The sequence below is a fragment of the Thalassophryne amazonica genome, chromosome 8, assembly GCF_902500255.1.
Source record: "Thalassophryne amazonica chromosome 8, fThaAma1.1, whole genome shotgun sequence".
Classification (NCBI taxonomy): Eukaryota; Metazoa; Chordata; class Actinopteri; order Batrachoidiformes; family Batrachoididae; genus Thalassophryne; species Thalassophryne amazonica.
The window spans coordinates 45,103,672-45,123,808 of record NC_047110.1 but is presented as its reverse complement, the minus strand read 5'-3'; the positions used below and the strand labels follow the sequence as shown (position 1 = coordinate 45,123,808).

General features: G+C 39.6%; 1 protein-coding gene across 1 annotated transcript in view; it reads right to left on the bottom strand.

The window, feature by feature from the left end:
• Nucleotides 1–20,137, bottom strand: part of LOC117515510 (A disintegrin and metalloproteinase with thrombospondin motifs 20) — a 387,004-nt gene that overhangs the window by 108,622 nt on the left and 258,245 nt on the right. Inside the window, exons 19-20 of the mRNA XM_034176092.1 lie at nt 478–604; nt 120–330 (exon numbers count right to left, since the gene is read on the bottom strand). Coding sequence (XP_034031983.1) covers nt 120–330; nt 478–604 — 338 coding nt within the window. The remainder of the gene's footprint in view (nt 1–119; nt 331–477; nt 605–20,137) is intronic.

The window sequence follows — 20,137 nt, the reverse complement described above, 5'->3', positions numbered from 1 at the left end:
TATCCAGTGTAACTGGTTATTTAATATAAAATTATACCAACTCTTTGCAAGGAGACTCTGAAGAGACCTAACATTCTGTTAGCTTGATACATGAAATATAATTCTTCTGTGCACTGTACCTGTGACCAGGCACTGTACTGCCAGCTCTTGAGTAGACAGTCTCCGTGGCAGGACTCTCTGGTTTGAGGTTTGGAGATATCTCCACATGCACTGGCTTCCACCCGCTCACTTTGTCTCTTCAACAGGCTGTACTTCATACATTGAACATCCAGGCTGCGATAGCCAGGGCCACATTTAGCTGAACATTCACTCTTTCCAGCTACATGCCACCTATGTGACAGTAGAGACAAAACACAATAAGCATTGTAATTTGTCTGTCTGGAGTTTGTAAGACCTCTTGCAATGCTTGGATGTGGATTATTATTGTATTAAAATAAAACAACATTTGTATATTTGTGTGTGTGCTTTAATGCACACCTGACTTCACAGTCCTGGTTGCATGGCTCAGTCATGACAACAGGATGAGGTAAATGTTCACAGCGTTGGTCCGATACTTCAAGGTGATCACTCTTACGCACACACACCACTTTACGCCTCCTCTCACCTACAGAGACACAAACAGACACATAAAAAAGTACGGTTAGTACCAGACAACATCTGGCAAACAGTTCACTTGCTAAACTATCAAATTTCTTCATGTTTAACAGCTTTGCTGACATGCAGCCCTTCGTCATACAGCCTAAGGGATCTAGGTCAGTCTCAAGCCCCAGAAATACAGCTTACTGAATTCTACTATATTCTACTGTGTACTGTGACCTATAGGAAGCCTGAGTTGCAAGCTTCCCAAAAGAAAACATACAGCACAATGTCTGTGTATCCATATGAAACAAGAAGGAAATGTTTTGAGCCTATTAATAAAGGAATACCGTCATATATTTTATTACAGAGATTAGAGCATGCCATAGGTATTAAAGGCACTGCGCTGCGGTGGTTTGAATCATATTTATCTAATTGATTACAATTTGTTCATGTAAATGGGGAATCTTCTTCACAGACTAAGGTTAATTATGGAGTTCCACATGGTTCTGTGCTAGGACCAATTTTATTCACTTTATACATGCTTCCCTTAGGCAGTATTATTAGACAGCATTGCTTAAATTTTCATTGTTACGCAGATGATACCCAGCTTTATCTATCCATGAAGCCAGAGGACACACACCAATTAACTAAACTGCAGGATTGTCTTACAGACATGAACACATGGATGACCTCTAATTTCCTGCTTTTAAACTCAGATAAAACTGAAGTTATTGTACTTGGCCCCACAAATCTTAGAAACATGGTGTCTAACCAGATCCTTACTCTGGATGGCATTACCCTGACCTCTAGTAATACTGTGAGAAATCTTGGAGTCATTTTTGATCAGGATATGTCATTCAATGCGCATATTAAACAAATGTGTAGGACTGCTTTTTTACATTTGCGCAATATATCTAAAATTAGAAAGGTCTTGTCTCAGAGTGATGCTGAAAAACTAATTCATGCATTTATTTCCTCTAGACTGGACTATTGTATTTCATTTTTATCAGGTTGTCCTAAAAGTTCCCTGAAAAGCCTTCAGTTAATTCAAAATGCTGCAGCTAGAGTACTGACAGGGACTAGAAGAAGAGAGCATATCTCACCCATATTGGCCTCTCTTCATTGACTTCCTGTTAATTCTAGAATAGAATTTAAAATTCTTCTTCTTACTTATAAGGTTTTGAATAATCAGGTCCCATCTTATCTTAGGGACCTCATAGTACCATATCACCCCAATAGAGCGCTTCGCTCTCAGACTGCGGGCTTACTTGTAGTTCCTAGGGTTTGTAAGAGTAGAATGGGAGGCAGAGCCTTCAGCTTTCAGGCTCCTCTCCTGTGGAACCAGCTCCCAATTCGGATCAGGGAGACAGACACCCTCTCTACTCTACTACAAGATTAGGCTTAAAACTTTCCTTTTTGCTAAAGCTTATAGTTAGGGCTGGATCAGGTGACCCTGAACCATCCCTTAGTTATGCTGCTATAGACTTAGACTGCTGGGGGGTTCCCATGATGCACTGAGTGTTTCTTTCTCTTTTTGCTCTGTATGCACCACTCTGCATTTAATCATTAGTGATTGATCTCTGCTCTCTTCCACAGCATGTCTTTTTCCTGATTCTCTCCCCTCAGCCCCAACCAGTCCCAGCAGAAGACTGCCCCTCCCTGAGCCTGGTTCTGCTGGAGGTTTCTTCCTGTTAAAAGGGAGTTTTTCCTTCCCACTGTCACCAAGTGCTTGCTCACAGGGGTCGTTTTGACCGTTGGGGTTTTTCCGTAATTATTGTATGGCTTTGCCTTACAATATAAAGCGCCTTGGGGCAACTGTTTGTTGTGATTTGGGGCTATATAGATAAAACTGATTTGATTTGAAACTGATTTGATTTGATATCAGCGAAAATTGGCATGCATTTATTTCACCTCTTCAGATGGCTATCTGACTTACTTGTTATGTCACAATATATTTGGGTGATTCTTAGACTACGGGCACTTATTATGTCCTTTGATCATATTGTATGAAAAACAGAAAAAAGGGGAAATTTCACGCTTTTATAGTTATCTTTACAATGAAAGTGTGTTAAGAAATTTGTTCTAGTAGTCTATGATGACTTTTCACCTTTTTTCAGCATCATTATATGCAAATATTGCCGTTTTGTGCTTGTCCCACACCCAGACTTTTGATCTTCAATGATAAAAATGAATGGTAAAGAAACGTTTTTTAACGTTTTAAAATATCTCTGAATAAAATATCAGTAAAATAATCAAAACATAATTGGGGTATTCAATGTCATACAACTGTTGTGATTTTTTTAAACAAAATGTAGTTGTCCCACACTATTGCCGTAATTTCCACCACAACACTGTAATGTCCCTTTAAACAGTTTGTATGAAAGATTGTTTGGGTAGTTTCTATGGAGATAAACAGTGCACATGTATATAGCGCCAAATCACAACAAACAGTTGCCCCAAGGCACTTTATATTGTAAGGCAATGGTGTGGTGGAAATTACATTTACAAGGCCAATAGTGCCCGTAGTTAAAGAATCACCCATTTATTGCTGATACAAGCCTTTAAATGAGGACGTTAACCAGTGGTTAACCTTCATATAAATGCATGCTGCCCATGTGGTTGGGGCATGTAATGCAATGTTAAAATGTGAGCAGTGAGATTCAGTGGGGGGAGACTTGAAGATAAACCAAGGAGATGTGCCAACTTCAAATAACTCCAATGAAAAGAAATGTTGAACTTGTGATCCATGCAGGCAACCTGCTGTTAGATGAGATTCAATTTCATTGTCATTGCACACAAACATTTCAAGTACATTGAACCAGAAAGTGCAAAACCAATAAGGTAATAAAGCTACAAAGGTGCATAGTCTGCACCTGGGATATTTATATGATGTACACAGTATACAATATGTACAGATTAGGGATGGGTATCGAGAACCAGTTCTTTTCGAGTATCGTTAAGAAATTATTCGATCCACCAATATCAATAGCCTTTTTGCTTAACGATTCCCTTATCAGTCCTTCAGAGCAGCTGTTGTTTTTGAGGGTGTTTGTCGGAAAAATGATCATTCCTCTAAGTTGATTGCAGACCCTGCAGCGGGTCTGTAATCAACTGTTTCTGCAGCACGACACCACTTTGAAGTGTGAACCAATGAAACAATGCTTCGATCCACTGGCTCATGGTTCTTTGATTTGCTGCTCTTCAAAAACGGCAAGTTTGCTTCTTAACTCCTCTCAAAGCCGTTAAAATATCATGAGTCACTTTTGTGTGGATTAAAGTCATGAACTGGGACTCTTGTCTTGTTGCAGTCAAGAAACGAGAATCATCCTCCGTTCTGTTGGCACAGCTCCAAACACTGAGTGGCTCTCTGCTGAGACAGAGTCCGGTCGGAATTAATAACTTCAAAACAAATTGCCACTTTGAATAAAATGACACAGCTTACAAATGTAATACAGACAAGAAACTACAATAGACTAAAACATTTTTTTTTCCCTCCCAAAATGAGACATGCTGCATTCTTTAAAAATTACATCCTGACGTGCAGCGCAGTCAGCTGCAAGAGCTCAGCTCAGAGGTATGGAAAGACACTGATGCCAATAATGTCTGAAAGGAAAAGCTTTTGACAAAAACTACAGATTTTGTTTATTTCTATTTATGTCCAGAGATCAAGGCTCCACCATGTAGAGTTTATTATGTCCAAAGTTTAAGGATTTAAGGATAAATTTCATATTTATTTACTTTAAGACTCAATAAAATGTTGTTCAATTTCAATTTAATCGGCTTATAAAGTGCCAAATCACAACAAAAGCCATCTCAAGGCGCCTCACATAGAACAGTTCAACATAAAAAAATTAAAATAAATAAATAAAAACAGAAGTAAAAGAATAAAACTGATAAAAAAAAAACTATTTATAAGAAAGAGAATAAAAATAGGCTTTAAGTCTTGACTTAAAAATGTCTATGGACTCCGACTGCCTCACGGTCACAGGAAGACTGTTCCACAGAGCAGGTGCACGAAAAGAAAAAGCTCTTTGACCCTTTGACATAGAAAACCTGTAAAGCCTACTTTTAGTACACAAAAAATTCACATGAGATATCGATAAGGGAATCGATAAGGAATCGGATCGATAAGTGGAATCGATAATGGTATCAATATCAATAAAATCTTATCGATACCCATCTTTAGTATAGATACACAGTGCAAGGAGCAGTACAAACTGTGGACAAAACGGAGGGATACTGAATTCAGGCAAAGTAAGAAGAATGGTGTGTTGTGCTTTATGTAAGCTAGGTAGTCTGTGAATAAGTGGGAGGTGGAACAGTGGAGTCCAAGAGTTGTGACAGATTCCATGAGGAGAGGGACAGTAGCCTGAGCTGGGGTTGACAGTTCAGTTGAGCTGTGGCGTTTGCTGAAGATCAGCGATGGCATGGAGAGGAGCACCAATGATACTTTGTGCAATTTCCACAACACCTTGGATGGTCTTCCAGTCTAAGATATCACAGAGTGATTTAGTGGGTGAGCATGCTCCCAGAAGAACACAAACAATAAATATGACTTTCTAAAAGTTCTTGAGCTAGTAATACAGACATTTAATTTATTTGATTAATTTAATTTATTTCATTTATATAGTGCCAAATCACAACAAAGTTGCCTCAATGCGCTTCACACAAGAAAGGTCTAACCTTACCAACCCCTAGAGCAAGCATACAAGTGACAGTGGTAAGGAAAAACTCCCTCTGATGATTTGAGGAAGAAACCTCAAGCAGACCAGAATCAAAGGGGTGACCCTCTCCTTGGGCCATGCTACAGACACAACTGGCAATACAGGAAATTATACAGGAAATTTTGAGAATCCATGCTGGTGCACAATACAGGAGGCCTGCAGAAGAAGACACCTGCTCCCATCTCTGGATGGAGCCACACCTCAAAGAGAGAGAAAAAACACAATCAGGCGGCAGAAAGACAACAAATACAGTATAATTTGTCAGCATTAAGCAACAAGAAAAACAGAAGAAATACTAAGGTGATCACCAGCCACTAGCGCAAGGTTTCAGTAAAAGACCCAGACTTTCAAAAACTTGAGGCTACAGCCTGCTCTGTTCACTAATAAAATAAATTTAAAAGGGTAGAAAGCATAGTAACATACTATGCCAGTATGCTAGCCATGCAAAAGTGAAATTAAGTGCATCTTAAAACTGTACTTGAAAGTCTCTACAGAATGAGTTTTATTGATGCAGGGAGATCATTCCACAGAACAGGTGCAAAATAAGAGAAAGCTCTGTGACCCGCAGACTTTTAATTCATCCTCAGGACACAAAGAAGTCCTGCACCCTGAGAATGCAGAGCCCGGGCCGGTATGTAGGGTTTAGGTAGGTCAGCTAAGTAGGGAAGTGCAAGTCTGTGAATCATTTTATAGGTTAGTAACAGGACCTTAAAATCTGAACTCACAGGGACAGGAAGCCAGTGAAGAGATGCCAAAATGGGTGTAATGTGGTCAAACTTTCTGCTTCCTGTCAAAAGTCTGGAAGCAGCATTTTGAACCAATTGGAGACCCCTAATGCTGGACTGGGGTAACCACAAAATAGAACATTGCAGTTGTCCAATCTAGAAGAAACAAATTCATGAATCAGGGTCTCAGCATCAGCCATAGACAGGATGGGACAAATCTTCCCTATATTTCCCAGGTGGAAGAAAGCAGTCCTCGTAATATCTCTAATGTGAAGGCCAAAGGACAACGTAGGAACAAAAATTACCCCAAGGTTCCTCACTTTGTCAGTGTGATTTGCTGAGGGGATTGGAAGGCTTATTTATATGAACGTTGAAGTCACCAATAATCAGAATGTTATCTGCAGTAGTTGATAGGTTAGAGATAAACTCACCAAATTCATCTAAGAATTCAGAGTATGGGCCAGTGGGCCTATATACAGTGACAAAAAAATGCATCTGACTTTTATTCTTCTGATCTTGGCAATATGTAGCATCGTGGGCAGAGCAAAGAATCAGATGTTCAAACAAATTATATTCATGACTCCCAACAGCTAATAAACTAAACCCAGATTTACACAACCCCTGGCAATTATTATGGAATCACCGGCCTCGTATGATGTTCATTCAGTTGTTTAATTTTGTAGAAAAAAAGCAGATCACAGACATGACACAAAACTAAAGTCATTTCAAATGGCAACATTCTGGCTTTAAGAAACACTATACGAAATCAGGAAAAATAATTGTGGCAGTCAGTAACGGTTACTTTTTTAGACCAAGCAGAGGGAAAAAAATATGGACTCACTCAATTCTGAGGAATAAATTATTGAATCACCCTGTAAATTTTCATCCCCAAACTAACACCTGCATCAAATCAGATCTGCTCGTTAGTCTGCATCTAAAAAGAAGTGATCACACCTTGGAGAGCTGTTGCACCAATTGGACTGACATGAATTATGGCTCCAACACAAGAGATGTCAATTGAAACAAAGGAGAGGATTATCAAACTCTTAAAAGAGGGTAAATCATCACGCAATGTTGTAAAAGATGTTGGTTGTTCACAGTCAGCTGTGTCTAAACTCTGGACCAAATACAAACAACATGGGAAGGTTGTTAAAGGCAAACATACTGGTAGACCAAGGAAGACATCAAAGTGTCAAGACAGAAAACTTAAAGCAATATGTCTCAAAAATTGAAAATGCACAACAAAACAAATGAGGAACGAATGGGAGGAAACTGGAGTCAACGTCTGTGACCGAACTGTAAGAAACCGACTAAAGGAAATGGGACTTACATACAGAAAAGCTAAACGAAAGCCATCATTAACACCTAAACAAAAAAAAACAAGGTTACAATGGGCTAAGGAAAAGCAATCGTGGACTGTGGATGACTGGATGAAAGTCATATTCAGTGATGAATCTCGAATCTGCATTGGGCAAGGTGATGATGCTGGAACTTTTGTTTGGTGCTGTTCCAATGAGATTTATAAAGATGACTGCCTGAAGAGAACATGTAAATTTCCACAGTCATTGATGATATGGGGCTGCATGTCAGGTAAAGGCACTGGGGAGATGGCTGTCATTACATCATCAATAAATGCACAAGTTTACGTTGATATTTGGATGCTTTCTTATCCCATCAATTGAAAGGATGTTTGGGGATGATGAAATCATTTTTCAAGATGATAATGCATCTTGCCATAGAGGAAAAGCTGTGAAAACATTCCTTGCAAAAAGACACATAGGGTCAATGTCATGGCCTGCAAATAGTCCGGATCTTAATCCAATTGAAAATCTTTGGTGGAAGTTGAAGAAAATGGTCCATGACAAGGCTCCAACCTGCAAAGCTGATCTGGCAACAGCAATCAGAGAAAGTTGGAGCCAGATTGATGAAGAGTACTGTTTGTCACTCATTAAGTCCATGCCTCAGAGATTGCAAGCTGTTATAAAAGCCAGAGGTGGTGCAACAAAATACTAGTGATGTGTTGGAACGTTCTTTTGTTTTTCATGATTCCATAATTTTTTCCTCAGAATTGAGTGATTCCATATTTTTTTCCCTCTGCTTGGTCTAAAAAAGTAACCGTTACTGACTGCCACAATTTTTTTTCCTGATTTCTTACAGTGTTTCTTAAAGCCAGAAAGTTGCCATTTGAAATGACTTTAGTTTGTGTCATGTCTGTGATCTGCTTTTTTTCTACAAAATTAAACAACTGAATGAACATCCTCCGAGGCCGGTGATTCCATAATTTTTGCCAGGGGTTGTAAACAGGCCTCATTTAAGGGGAGGACAGCTGCAGGTTTAAGCCAGGTTTCACATAACCCAATCATATCTAAGTGGTGATCCATAATTAGATCATTAATCAACAATGATTTTGAGGACAGTTATCTTATGTTAATAAGACCCAGACTAAGGACCTCTGTGGGGTTGACAGTTGGACTGTTTGGATTTGGGAGTGGTTCCAGAGTAGCATATATAAGATACCTGGATGTAGGTTTAGGTTTGAGACATTCCTCACAGGTTGTAGGTAGCAAACACAAAATATTTGATATTGCTGGAACAGCCAGCAAGCCATCCTCAATTTCAACATCATCCAATATAGCCATGGGTATTAAGTTTGCAAAGCATATCCCGCTATGATTTTTCTGGACACGTCCACGAAAACAGTCTCAACTGGACGAATTTCCCTCCCTGCCACATAAACTGCACTATCAGCATTGTCTACTTTCTGCACTAATTTCTCCGCTAAGCTAATGGATTCCACACTCACATTTGTTATAAGCCTTGCAGGGTCTCTAATCACATGCTCCGTAGCGAATCACCTGCTCCGTGGCGAAAAGCTTTCACTTGATAGAGATTATACAACTACTCATCCTCAGGAGAGGATAGAAGAGATGGCTAGATGAACCCAAACTGACAAAGAAAATTTTGTGGTTGTGAAACTCAGACTGTGTCTGAATGGAAAGACAAGGTTGCAGTCACAGAGCACCAGAATTAAACAACCTGTGATGTTTCTCCAAAAACACCTGCCACTTGTCCTCATGCTGAGACCTTATAGATGGCGCTGTTGCATATTGCATGGAACCGTGAAAGAACTGTGAGGAAGCCCCACTGTGTTCAAAGATAACCTCATGAGCCAAGCCCATAAAGCAGTGCATTCCAGATGATGATGAATATCTACCCTTGACCCTGGGAAACTAAGTTCCAGCATTGTGAAATACGCCACAAGTAAATCCACTTGGACTGGGATGATGTCTGCTATTGAGGGGCTCATTGATCCCAGGAGAGCCTCCAGTATTAATGATCTGCTCCTCATTGGAAAGGAAGCAATCAGGGCCAGTGGGGTAAAAAAGCTTAGAGCAGTGGAACTTCTGGCCACTCTTGTGACAGCACATCCACTCCAGATAAAGCATGGTGGTCTTTCATGGAAAAACACATCAGACCCTGAGCATCTTTCCTTCAGGTGAAAAGGTTAACATGTGGATGGAAGAACTGCACCTAAATATATATCATTTTATTTGCACATACTATATGACACAAGTACAGAAAAAGAAAAAAATACTGATAAAAATACAGACGATTAAAAAATAAGATAAGCATATAGTAAGCATATAAAATTGTAGCTACAGTATAATATTAAAATTCAGATTCTCACAGAAGCTAAAACCATCTCTGACATCAATTATCTCTTTGAAAATATGCACCTGATCTCGATTGCAATTACTGTTAAAATTAATAATATTAGTTAAAATGTCACCAAATTCATGACTTAACATGACATAGGGCCCCTTCACACATAGCACGAATAAGTACAACTCAGGGAGACTCACGGCGGAACAGCTCGTATGAGCAAACAACGAAGGCAGGCGTGAACAATGCCGCTGCAACGGTTTGTGCACGTGGAACACAGTGTGAGCAGCTGTGCGCAGCTGTTGTGAAGAAAAATGAATAAATAAAAATAAAATAAAATAATTAATAAAAATAAAATACATGTTACGGTTTCGTGCACACAGGATCACAGTGCATGCCACCCATGGAAAAGCTCTGATTGCCACCACAAACTTTATCACTGAGCTACCATCACTGTCCTGTAAAAGGTGTGGGAAAATACCTGATATCAAGAAGGACATGGATGTATTTAAGAAAAAATAAAACCACACACCATATAAAAACACGTCTTATCAAGTGAACAATACAAGTATGATTTGTCTGTTCCTCTGTAGATGACCCATGGTCCCAGACGTACAGTCATGAAATCAATTCTGAATACAGTCAGAAAAACAATTCTGGTTATTAAGCTAATAACTGCATTTCACGTAATATGTTCTTTCATATGAACTTAACAAATCTTCTTACTTGAATTGATTATGGACGGTTTCCTGATAGTTCATGTACAATATTGCAATGAGTCATTCGGTGAACCTTCCAAAAATGTCACAGTGCTTTTCTCTAAGCAACACAAAAGTAATTTACAATTTAGATGCCATAAAGGTGAAAGCCTTTTTCTACACTTTGAAGCAGTAATGATCCCAACATGGCAGGTCCACCGACAGACCTGTGTACTCTACCAAGGGGTCAGCATTAATAAATAACTAGCTAAATGTATCCACATTTTTTTCTCAGCATAGTTATGCTCAAATCCTTTCATCCTGTATGTTTATATTTCACAAGAGAAAAAAATTATACCAGTGTGCATGAGATTACTTATTCCATCACCTTCAGGGATACCAATTTATAAAGCTGGCTGGAATAAGAGGTGTAAGACAAACTAATGTTCCTTTACTTTAAATTTTACATTTTCTGAAAACATTTGGTGAATAGTTCTGTCATGAAGGTTTAGCCATAATCTTCACAAACACGATGGGCTCAAGCTTACACTCTACACAAAGCAGCATATATATATATATATATATGCGTGTGAGTTTCCAAAAGATGTGGTTGTAAATTTTATGCCAAATGCACATGTTCTATAAAAAGAAAATATGCTAGTAAGTCTGCATGGATGTTGGTCTTGAAGTAAGGTGTGATCTGCCATAGAGCTGGTGCATTGTTTTTGGAAGGCAACAGAAAGTGGTTGCATAATAGGCCAAAAACAAAAACAAAAAACAAGAAAAAAAAAAGGTCATAATTGAGCGCAGAGTTTTCTGCTGTTGATATGGCCCAATACATAAACACATCTTTGATAGACATGTTATAATGCACTTACACTGTGTATGCACTATACATCTAAGTACAATTAAACTGAATAAAAACAAAACCAAACAAACAAAAAAAAACAATGGAATCCTTTCCTCGCCAGCAAACCTCTCAATTCACCATCTAATTAGCAATGTATCAGTGCAAGCACACCTGTCTCTAAAAGGGAATGACAGGGACACTGATTGATTTACTTTATGTCATGCCTAAAACGATACCCAGGTCTAATTAAGTGATTAAAAACAACTGCTTTATGTCGTTTTCTCTATTTGGCATCAGTTTATGTGTGGGGTAAATCGCTAATTGGAGTTGGACACACCCTAAATGCACTTGTGCTATCACATCGGCTTTCCACTTATAGTCAAGATAATAATACAACAACATGCTTTTGGAGGCGGTACGCATTTTCAGAGGCCCGATGTTCACGCCCGGTTGCCCAAAATTACAGATATTCGCCCAAGTTAGACAAGGGGGAATATCTGTCATTACATGTGGCGTCATGGATGGAGGGACTCAGAAAATGCATACCGCATGACAACAGCATGTTGTTTGCATTATTATCACTTACTGAGATACACAACACGTAGAATCACATTAACAATATTTAATGTCATTTCAAAACGCAGGACACCCAGCAAACACGTATATAAAGAGTTGGCTCACTTTAACTTTTGTTGTGTCGGCTGGGCGCACTGCTCTCCAAATTCGACAATGCGCCCTCATCAAGCTGGCTGCTTTAGCTTCTGTTAATTGTCGTACTATCCATGAGAAAATCATCCGGAATATCCATACTGGGACCAACACACACTTCTCACCTTTTCATCTTTTCCTCTGCGGACAGTTGGGCTGCGCGTGCTATGACGTCATTTGTTTACGCACAGCGGGCGGGTATGCCGATACTCATTCGCTACTGCGGGTGGGTATAGCCAGGTAGCGTCGATGTAAATCTACGCTACCGGCCTAGCAACGCCTCAGTAAAGTGATAATAATGCCCCAATATTCCATTTCTTGAAATAGGGTAATGAAATTTGTCCCTGCAAATATACACAATTTCTACTTACACAAACATCAAGACAGCACAATGGAGTCCCAAAAATATTGTAACCCTTGACAACTTCTACTAAAGCTAAAAAGAATAAACCCTATTTCAGAAGTGCAGAAGATTGGACGCCAAGCCATATTCTTACCTTGACAAATGCGGCTGCACTCCGAGCCAGGAGCCAGAGGGATCCCACACAAATTGCTCCTGGTGTTCCTCAATGGGTATGTTGAAAGAGTAACGGACATCTGGGTTGTACAGGTTCCAACACACAAGACCTGTGGAAAATAATGATGTGACAAGCAAAAAGCCAAACCTGATGAGGAAAAGGCTCATTTTAGCTGGAGAAACGATGATGTATGGGTATGTGGATGTAGTATGTTGCACATTTTATGTGGATGTAGCATGTTTTTTTTTTTTTTTTTTGTGATGTGCCGGTATGCAGGCTGCTGAAATTAATTGCCCCTGGTGGGATGAATAAAGTTGTCTAAGTCTAAGTAAGAAACGAAAACAGGGATAAATGTATAAGTGAAGAATTAAGTACAGCTAACCGATCATGTTCTTCCTTATCTTATATGGGGCTCCCCCCGCCAAAAAAAAGTATTGGAACACTTGGTATTTCATTCATTTTAATATTTATGCCATTTCAAAGGCAAAAAAAAAAAAAAAAAAAATACAAGTACAAAAATATAATGAATTAAAAATATATAAGCCAAGATGATGGACTTGCATAAAGTCATCATCTTGGCTTGCATAAAGTCATAAAGTGCTGTCAAACCCATCCTTTTCATGCTTCCAGAAACTACAAGTTGTAATCAATCATGATCACTAATACGGAGTTAATAAGCCTTGGCCTTGTCACTTCGTAAGACGCGTAGAACCTTTAGTACCACTTATTAAAATATTTAAGTGAATGTACATACATATTTATGCTTGTATGTATAAATCTGACCCTGGTGGATTAAAGAAGATCCAAAATAAATCAAGCTTGTGCACCCAATTCTTATTTTTAAGTCACTGATGATGTATACTGTACAGTTCAACGACATTAAAAGCCCAAAATTACCATGACAATCCATGCCCTTGATGAATATATGCAAATCTCTGACTACAACTGTATCAGTGGGCTACATAGCTATTATTTTGCCATTATATGCTATTTGCCATTATATGGGTCTTTAGACAAGATTTTACTAAAAACCTAATCTTGAGAAAGGGATCATCTTATATTCAAGCAATTTGTGGTCTGGCCCAGATCAATCAGGCTGCGACCCTCCAGGAGGTAGGTTTGGAGGCATTGGTACCAATAGATCACGAAATAAAATAAATGAAAGAAATTAGTTAAGGCCATTAATAACACAAGGGCAGGGGCTTGTGCTTCATACCTGCAGAATGAGCTCCTCCTCGATACGGTCAGTGCAGTTGATGCGCTCCACTTTTGTGTCTGAGCCACTGTACTCAATGACAGTTCCTTTGAAGGTGATTTCCCTTTTAAACATGGCCACAACAAAGTTCCCATTCAGGAGGAAGTTGGACTGACTGTCAGATAATGCTGGAATAAGAGACGCACAGATGTGAACACCAACCTGACCGCATGAAAATAAACAAAACAAAACTCCAAAGATGGACAAAAATTCTTATAAAGTGTTGGAATATTTCTGAAGTAAGTTTGTTTTGTGGCAGAATTTTTTTTAAATGTTGATAAGATCATTTCAGCTTACAGTGTATTTTAAATCCATGGTCTGCCAACCTATTGTTCTGCAAAGCTTTTGTTGGAGGAGAAGCACTGTTTGTGCATGCACTCATGGCACTGACAATGACAATAGAGAGAAACATCCTCCCCTTTCCTCGAAATACAACAAATATGTAAACACTCAGACAAACACACTTAGACAGTCAGCAAAATCAACAATCAATTCTCCTCTGCATGCATGCAGCATGGTTCCAAGAAACATTCAAATCATTACAATTTGGGGAGACACACTAAAACAATGTATGTGATCAAGTCTCCAGGAAAACCATTGTTAAGGGCCCCTTCACACATAACACGAAGTTGGGCGAAAGAAGCAGCAACCAGCCGAAAAACAGCAAAAAATAAATAAATAACTAAATAACTGGCGAACCGTGAACAATTCCACCCGCTGTCGGGAGGTACACATGGTCGGACAGGTGTAACGATCCCGCAGCGAAGGTTTCGTTTGATGTACCCCCTGCACATAGTGCGAGGACGTACATTGTGCTCACACAGCAGCAATGACAAGCTGCACATATTGTTTATGCTGTGCATGAATCAACGTAAATGTGTCAACACAAAATAATGTCAGTGCACAGAACTTCATAAGAACAATGAATGCATTGTTTAAAGGTAAGACAATCATGTTTCTGGTCATGATTGTAAACCCCCCACATACACAAAAACACAACCGCACTTTTTAATATTTAATTTCTGTTATAAAGAGCTGACAACACAAGAATTATCCTCCTCCTGAACTGACATGGATAACTTTTTCCTTCCGTTTATTTTTACATGAATGACCTGATGCTCTCATAACATGAACACATGAGTTGGTTCCACATATTCCCCTGTCCAGAAGACACGCGTGCAGCACTGTGCCTTCCACATGGGTGAGTGGAGCACATGTGACAATATGTGTTCCCCAGCTTTGCGTTGCACCGACGCGGCGGCTGTGGTGTGGAGCGGTGCACGCTGCAGGACTGGGGCACTGGCCATGGGCGGTGGTCAGCTCCCTCCCTGCTTGATTTAGAATGTCATCCAATCCACAACGTAATTACTGCACATGTCAACCACGGTCCCCTGACAAACGCATAACTGCAGTGCGTGTGTGACCTGGTCAATCAATACATGATTGACATGTGACACGCCCACCTTCCTTGAGTCCATTGCAGATGGACTCAAGGCTCCAGCCTGTGGGGCAATTGAGCTGGCCACGCTGATTTTTCTGTGAGGCTAACAGTCAGGCTGTGACATGACGAATGGGCCGTGTGAACACTGCGATTGCGTGTCACATGACGTGCCTGTCTGGTTGGCTAGCACTGTGGCACGCAGCCGGGCTGGGTCCTTATTTTCACGTGACTTTGTTGTGGTGGTGTGGGGTTGCAATATGCCATGGTGTTCCTCAACTGTCAGCAGTGTCATCATGGACACAAAAGCCATCCAGCTGTGTGTGCTTTGCTGACCGCGATCACATTGCATTGCAGCCACCGTCCACAACCTCAGCCACACCTTGAGTATAGGTTCATGGTATATGTGTGTGCATTGAGTCGACTGTAGGTTTACAGCACATAAGCTTTATGTGCATATGCCCCATGCCGTCTTTTCTATTTTTTTGTGGCAGCATTACAGTGCCACATACAGGTCTGACATATATGCTACACTGTTTTCAGTCATTTTCAGAGACTTTGTGTGGACACAGATATTTTTTGAAATGGTGCCATCTTTATCGAACACATTTTGAAAATTACAAAGAAAAAGAGTTTCTAGGGAAAGTTCTGTTTCTGTGTTCACAAGACCTTAAGCATAGACTTAAGGACTTCAGCTGAATTTCGGCAGATATCCATAATACTGGAATGATCACCAAAGGCCCGACTGTCTGCTGAATTTTTCTTACCCTAGGAACACAAGGCACAAGGCAGCATCCTGAGAATGAAGGGGTAATGCCGACACATAACGTTTAACCATTCAATTAGGCAATGTGGTGGACAGCCATTCACTATGCTGTATGTTGAAATCTACTTTTGCATGAATAGGAAGCCAGTGAAGGAAGAAGAAATATCATCAATTTTTTCTTGATCTTGTCAAAACTCTAACTAGATGAATTCTGAATCTTTTGAAGAGATCTTATATTATGAGTTACGTATGTCAGAGACTAGTCCATTGCAGTAATCAATTCAAGATGATATAATGGTATGATTCCAAGTCTTCATATAACATCAGATATACACAGAATCATTCTAATTGTAGCAATATTCCACAAGTAAAAAAGGGCCTATCTAGTCAGTTCTCTAATATGAAAATTAGGGCTGCAGCTATCGATTATTTTAGTAATCGAGTATTCTATTGATTATTCTGGCGATTTTCAGCGCATGACACTGGCAAACTTCATATCATTGAAGGAATGATGAATGGAAAAAACATACAGAGACATTCTTGATAAAAATCTGCTGCCATCTATCAGGATAACAGAGATGAAATGAGGGTGGACATTTTAGCAAGGCACTGATCCTAAACATACAGTCAAGGAAACTCTCAACTGGTTTCAGAGAATGAAAATAAAGCTGCTACACAATTGATGAAACAATGTGCATGGATTTTTAAAGTTTTTCAACAGAGTTGTTTCAATTTCTATTGAGTTAATGGCACAAGACTTCTCTAATTAAGTTGAAATAACTTTTAAAAATCTATGCAAATTGTTATATCACTTTTTCCTCATTGAGACAGCAGCTCATTCTTGTGTGGAATGGCCCAGCCAGTCACCTGACTTGAATCCAATAGAAAATTTATAGAAGGAACTAAAGATCAGAGTTCACAGAAGAGGTCCACGGAACCTTCAAGATTTGAAGACTGCTTGTGTGTAAGAATGGGCCAAAATCACATCTGAGCAATGCATGTGACTAATTTCTCCATACAGGAGGCATCTTGAAGCCGTCATTACCAACAAAGGCTTTTGTACGAAGTATTAAATACATTTCTGTAAGCGTGTTCAATACTTTTTCTCCTGCGTCATTCCATTTTATTACACATAACTTTAAATCAAATTTCTGTGCATATTTGTTTTGGTTTCTTTGCATGTGTGGATTACTTGTGTTGTTATTAACGTCTGATGAAAATTTCATGTCAATAGCACCTTCTGAAATATATTTACTGAGAAAAATGGTGATGTGTTCAATATTTATTTTGCCAATTGTTTTATCGTTGTATTATACGAGGTCTATTAGATAAAAAAAACCACACTTTTATTTTTTTTAACTATATGGATTTGAATGACGTGCGATTACACCAATCACGCTTGAACCCTCGTGCGCATGCGTGAGTTTTTTCACGCGTGTCGGTGACGTCATTTCCCTGTGGGCAGGCCTTGAGTGAGATGTGGTCCAGCCCTCTCGGCTGAATTCCTTTGTTTCACACGCTGCTCGAGACGGCGCGCGTTGCTTTATCAACATTTTTTCTGGACCTGTGAGGAATATCCGAGTGGACACTATTCGAGAAATTTAGCTGGTTTTCTGTGAAAAGTTTAATGGCTGATGAGAGATTATGGGGTGTTTCTGTCGGTGTAAGGTCTTCCCACGGAGCGGGACGTCGCGCAGCGCTTCCAGGCGCCGTCGTCGGCCTGTTTCGACATGAAAACATCCTAATTTAAGGCTTAATTCACCCAGGACGTCGTGAGAGAACAGAGAAGATTCAGAAGAGGCCGGCATGAGGACTTTATGCGGACATTCCACTGTTTAAGGACATTTTGTAATGAAAGACGTGCGCGCAAATTCTGTGTGCGCCGCGACAGGAAAAACACCTCCGTGTTGAAAATTTGTAAAATTCAGGCGGCTTTTGATGGCTTTCAACAAGTGAGTAACTGAGAAATTGTTTAACAGCTTGGGCATGTTCCAACTTGCCCGTTAAGGTTTCCAACGGAGGTGTTTTTCCTGTCGTGACCCCCCGCGGTCGGGTCCGGCCCGACATGCCCGCACGTTCTTTCATTACAAAATGTCTGTTAACAATGGAATGTCCGAATAAACTCCTCATGCCAACTTCTTCTGAAAGTTCTCTGTTCTCTGACGACTTACTGGATGAACAGAGCCTGAAATGTGGAAGTTTTCAACTTGAAACGGCGAGACGCTGCCGCCTCGAAGCGCAGATCGCCGTCAGGCGCCGTGGGCCATCCTTAAAGCAACACTACCAGACCAAAATCTCTCATCAGCCGTTAAAATTTTTACCGAAAACCAGCTGAATTTATCGAATGGTATCCACTCAGTTGTGCCTTACACTTTTGAAAAAAATTTTGATCAAACAACGCAGCAGTCTCTGAGCCATTCCTAAACAATGAAAAAATCGACAAGAGGGTGGGCCACTCCTCACTCAAAGACTGCCCACAGGCGAATGCCGTAACCGACAGGCGTGAAAAAACACTCGCATGCCCACGAGGGTTCAAGCATGTCTGATGTAATCACACGTGATTCAAATCCATATGGTTTTTGAAAAAAATAATAAGGTCGGATACTTTTCTAACAGACCTCGTATTGTTGTATTGTAGAACAATTGCTTGCCAGACACATAAGATCCATGTGTGCAGTTTACCAGAAATACTATAAAACAGTTTTCAATTCTGATTAATAAAATAATGTGATTTACTGTACCAAATGCAGCAGCACACAGCCTGCATTCAAAGCCAACAACAAATCGTTTACCACTTTAGCAAGCTCAGTTTCTGGAGAACACTAAGCTCTAACAGCTGATTGTAAAAGTTCAAACTGCTAGTTTTCTAACAGATATGATATAAGTTGATGTGTTTCCTGAAACACACCCGAGTGACTGCCACAAAAGATGTGGGTGCAGAGATGGTGGATTTTAGTGGCATCACCAGGCAATAATATTAAAGAAGATGAACAAAAGAAGGTGATTGTAAAGTAGAACTAGATTACCACTAAACTTCACTTTTCTCTGACTGAAGGACTGTCTCCTCACAAAGGCTCAATGGATTCTTCCTCTTAAAATTTTAAGACATTAAACAAACAAACCAACTCTCTTGTTGATGGCGATCGTGAAAATAAGTAGCACATAAACCTCTCAGGAAAACTCAGCTGGGCTGCTGACAGCAGTCTGGCAAAATGTGAGGAGCGAAGAACACAAATCAGATATAACTTAAAAGGTTTGATTATAATAATGAAAGAAAGAAAACAAACAGGAAACCAAAAAGAGAGACTGACTGACAAAAGCTTATCTTGTGTCTTGTTGAGGCAATTGGTCCATGTGAGTTAAATCTCACTGACAAACTGAATTCGAACCTTCTGGCTTCTGCACGAAGAGGCTAATCCTCGTCTCAGCAAGAGCATTATCATAACTAACTGCAGAAATTGACTCCAGCAGCATGACATAATCAAAAAGGCATCACAACTATATAACACGTACAGATGTTACTTGCTGACATTGTTAACTGCAATATTCAGCAAAATTGTGAGTTGATCTTCTCACAGTAGAGCAGCAAAGGAGCTCTGCCAGATATGTACAGTCATGCTCAGGATTACTGACACCCCTGAATTTTAAGTGCAGAACTTAAAATACTAGGTACAATAATTTCCAGACAATAAGTAACAGGGTTTATTTTTTTACTTGTTTTGTTATCCTGTGACTTGTATTTCAAAGCAACTTATGTATGAAAAATACTGCATGATCATCTATGGCCACAAGATGGGACCATCTACACTTGTGGCAAGCTGCTCTTGTATACTGATCTGAAAGTGTTACTCTGATTCACACTCCTGTGCAGAAGGTAGCAGCAATGCTCCACAAAACTCAATGCCAACTACTGTATAATAATAATAATAATAATAATAATAATAATAATAATAATAATAATAATAATAATAATAATAATAAGAAGAAGAAGAAGAAGAAGAAGAAGAAGAAGAAGAAGAAGAAGAAAAAGAACAACAACACCTGAATAAGGACATACAGGCTGCTAGAAAATGCGTGATATTAATAAATCATGCTCTCAAACTGAAAGCCCACACTCTTGAACAAAGAGGGAATAAGTAAACCTTTATTCTACTTGGCACTCTCCATGTTTGGACTTTGTGGCACAGCCTGAAGAGCAATGAGGAGGTTGGCT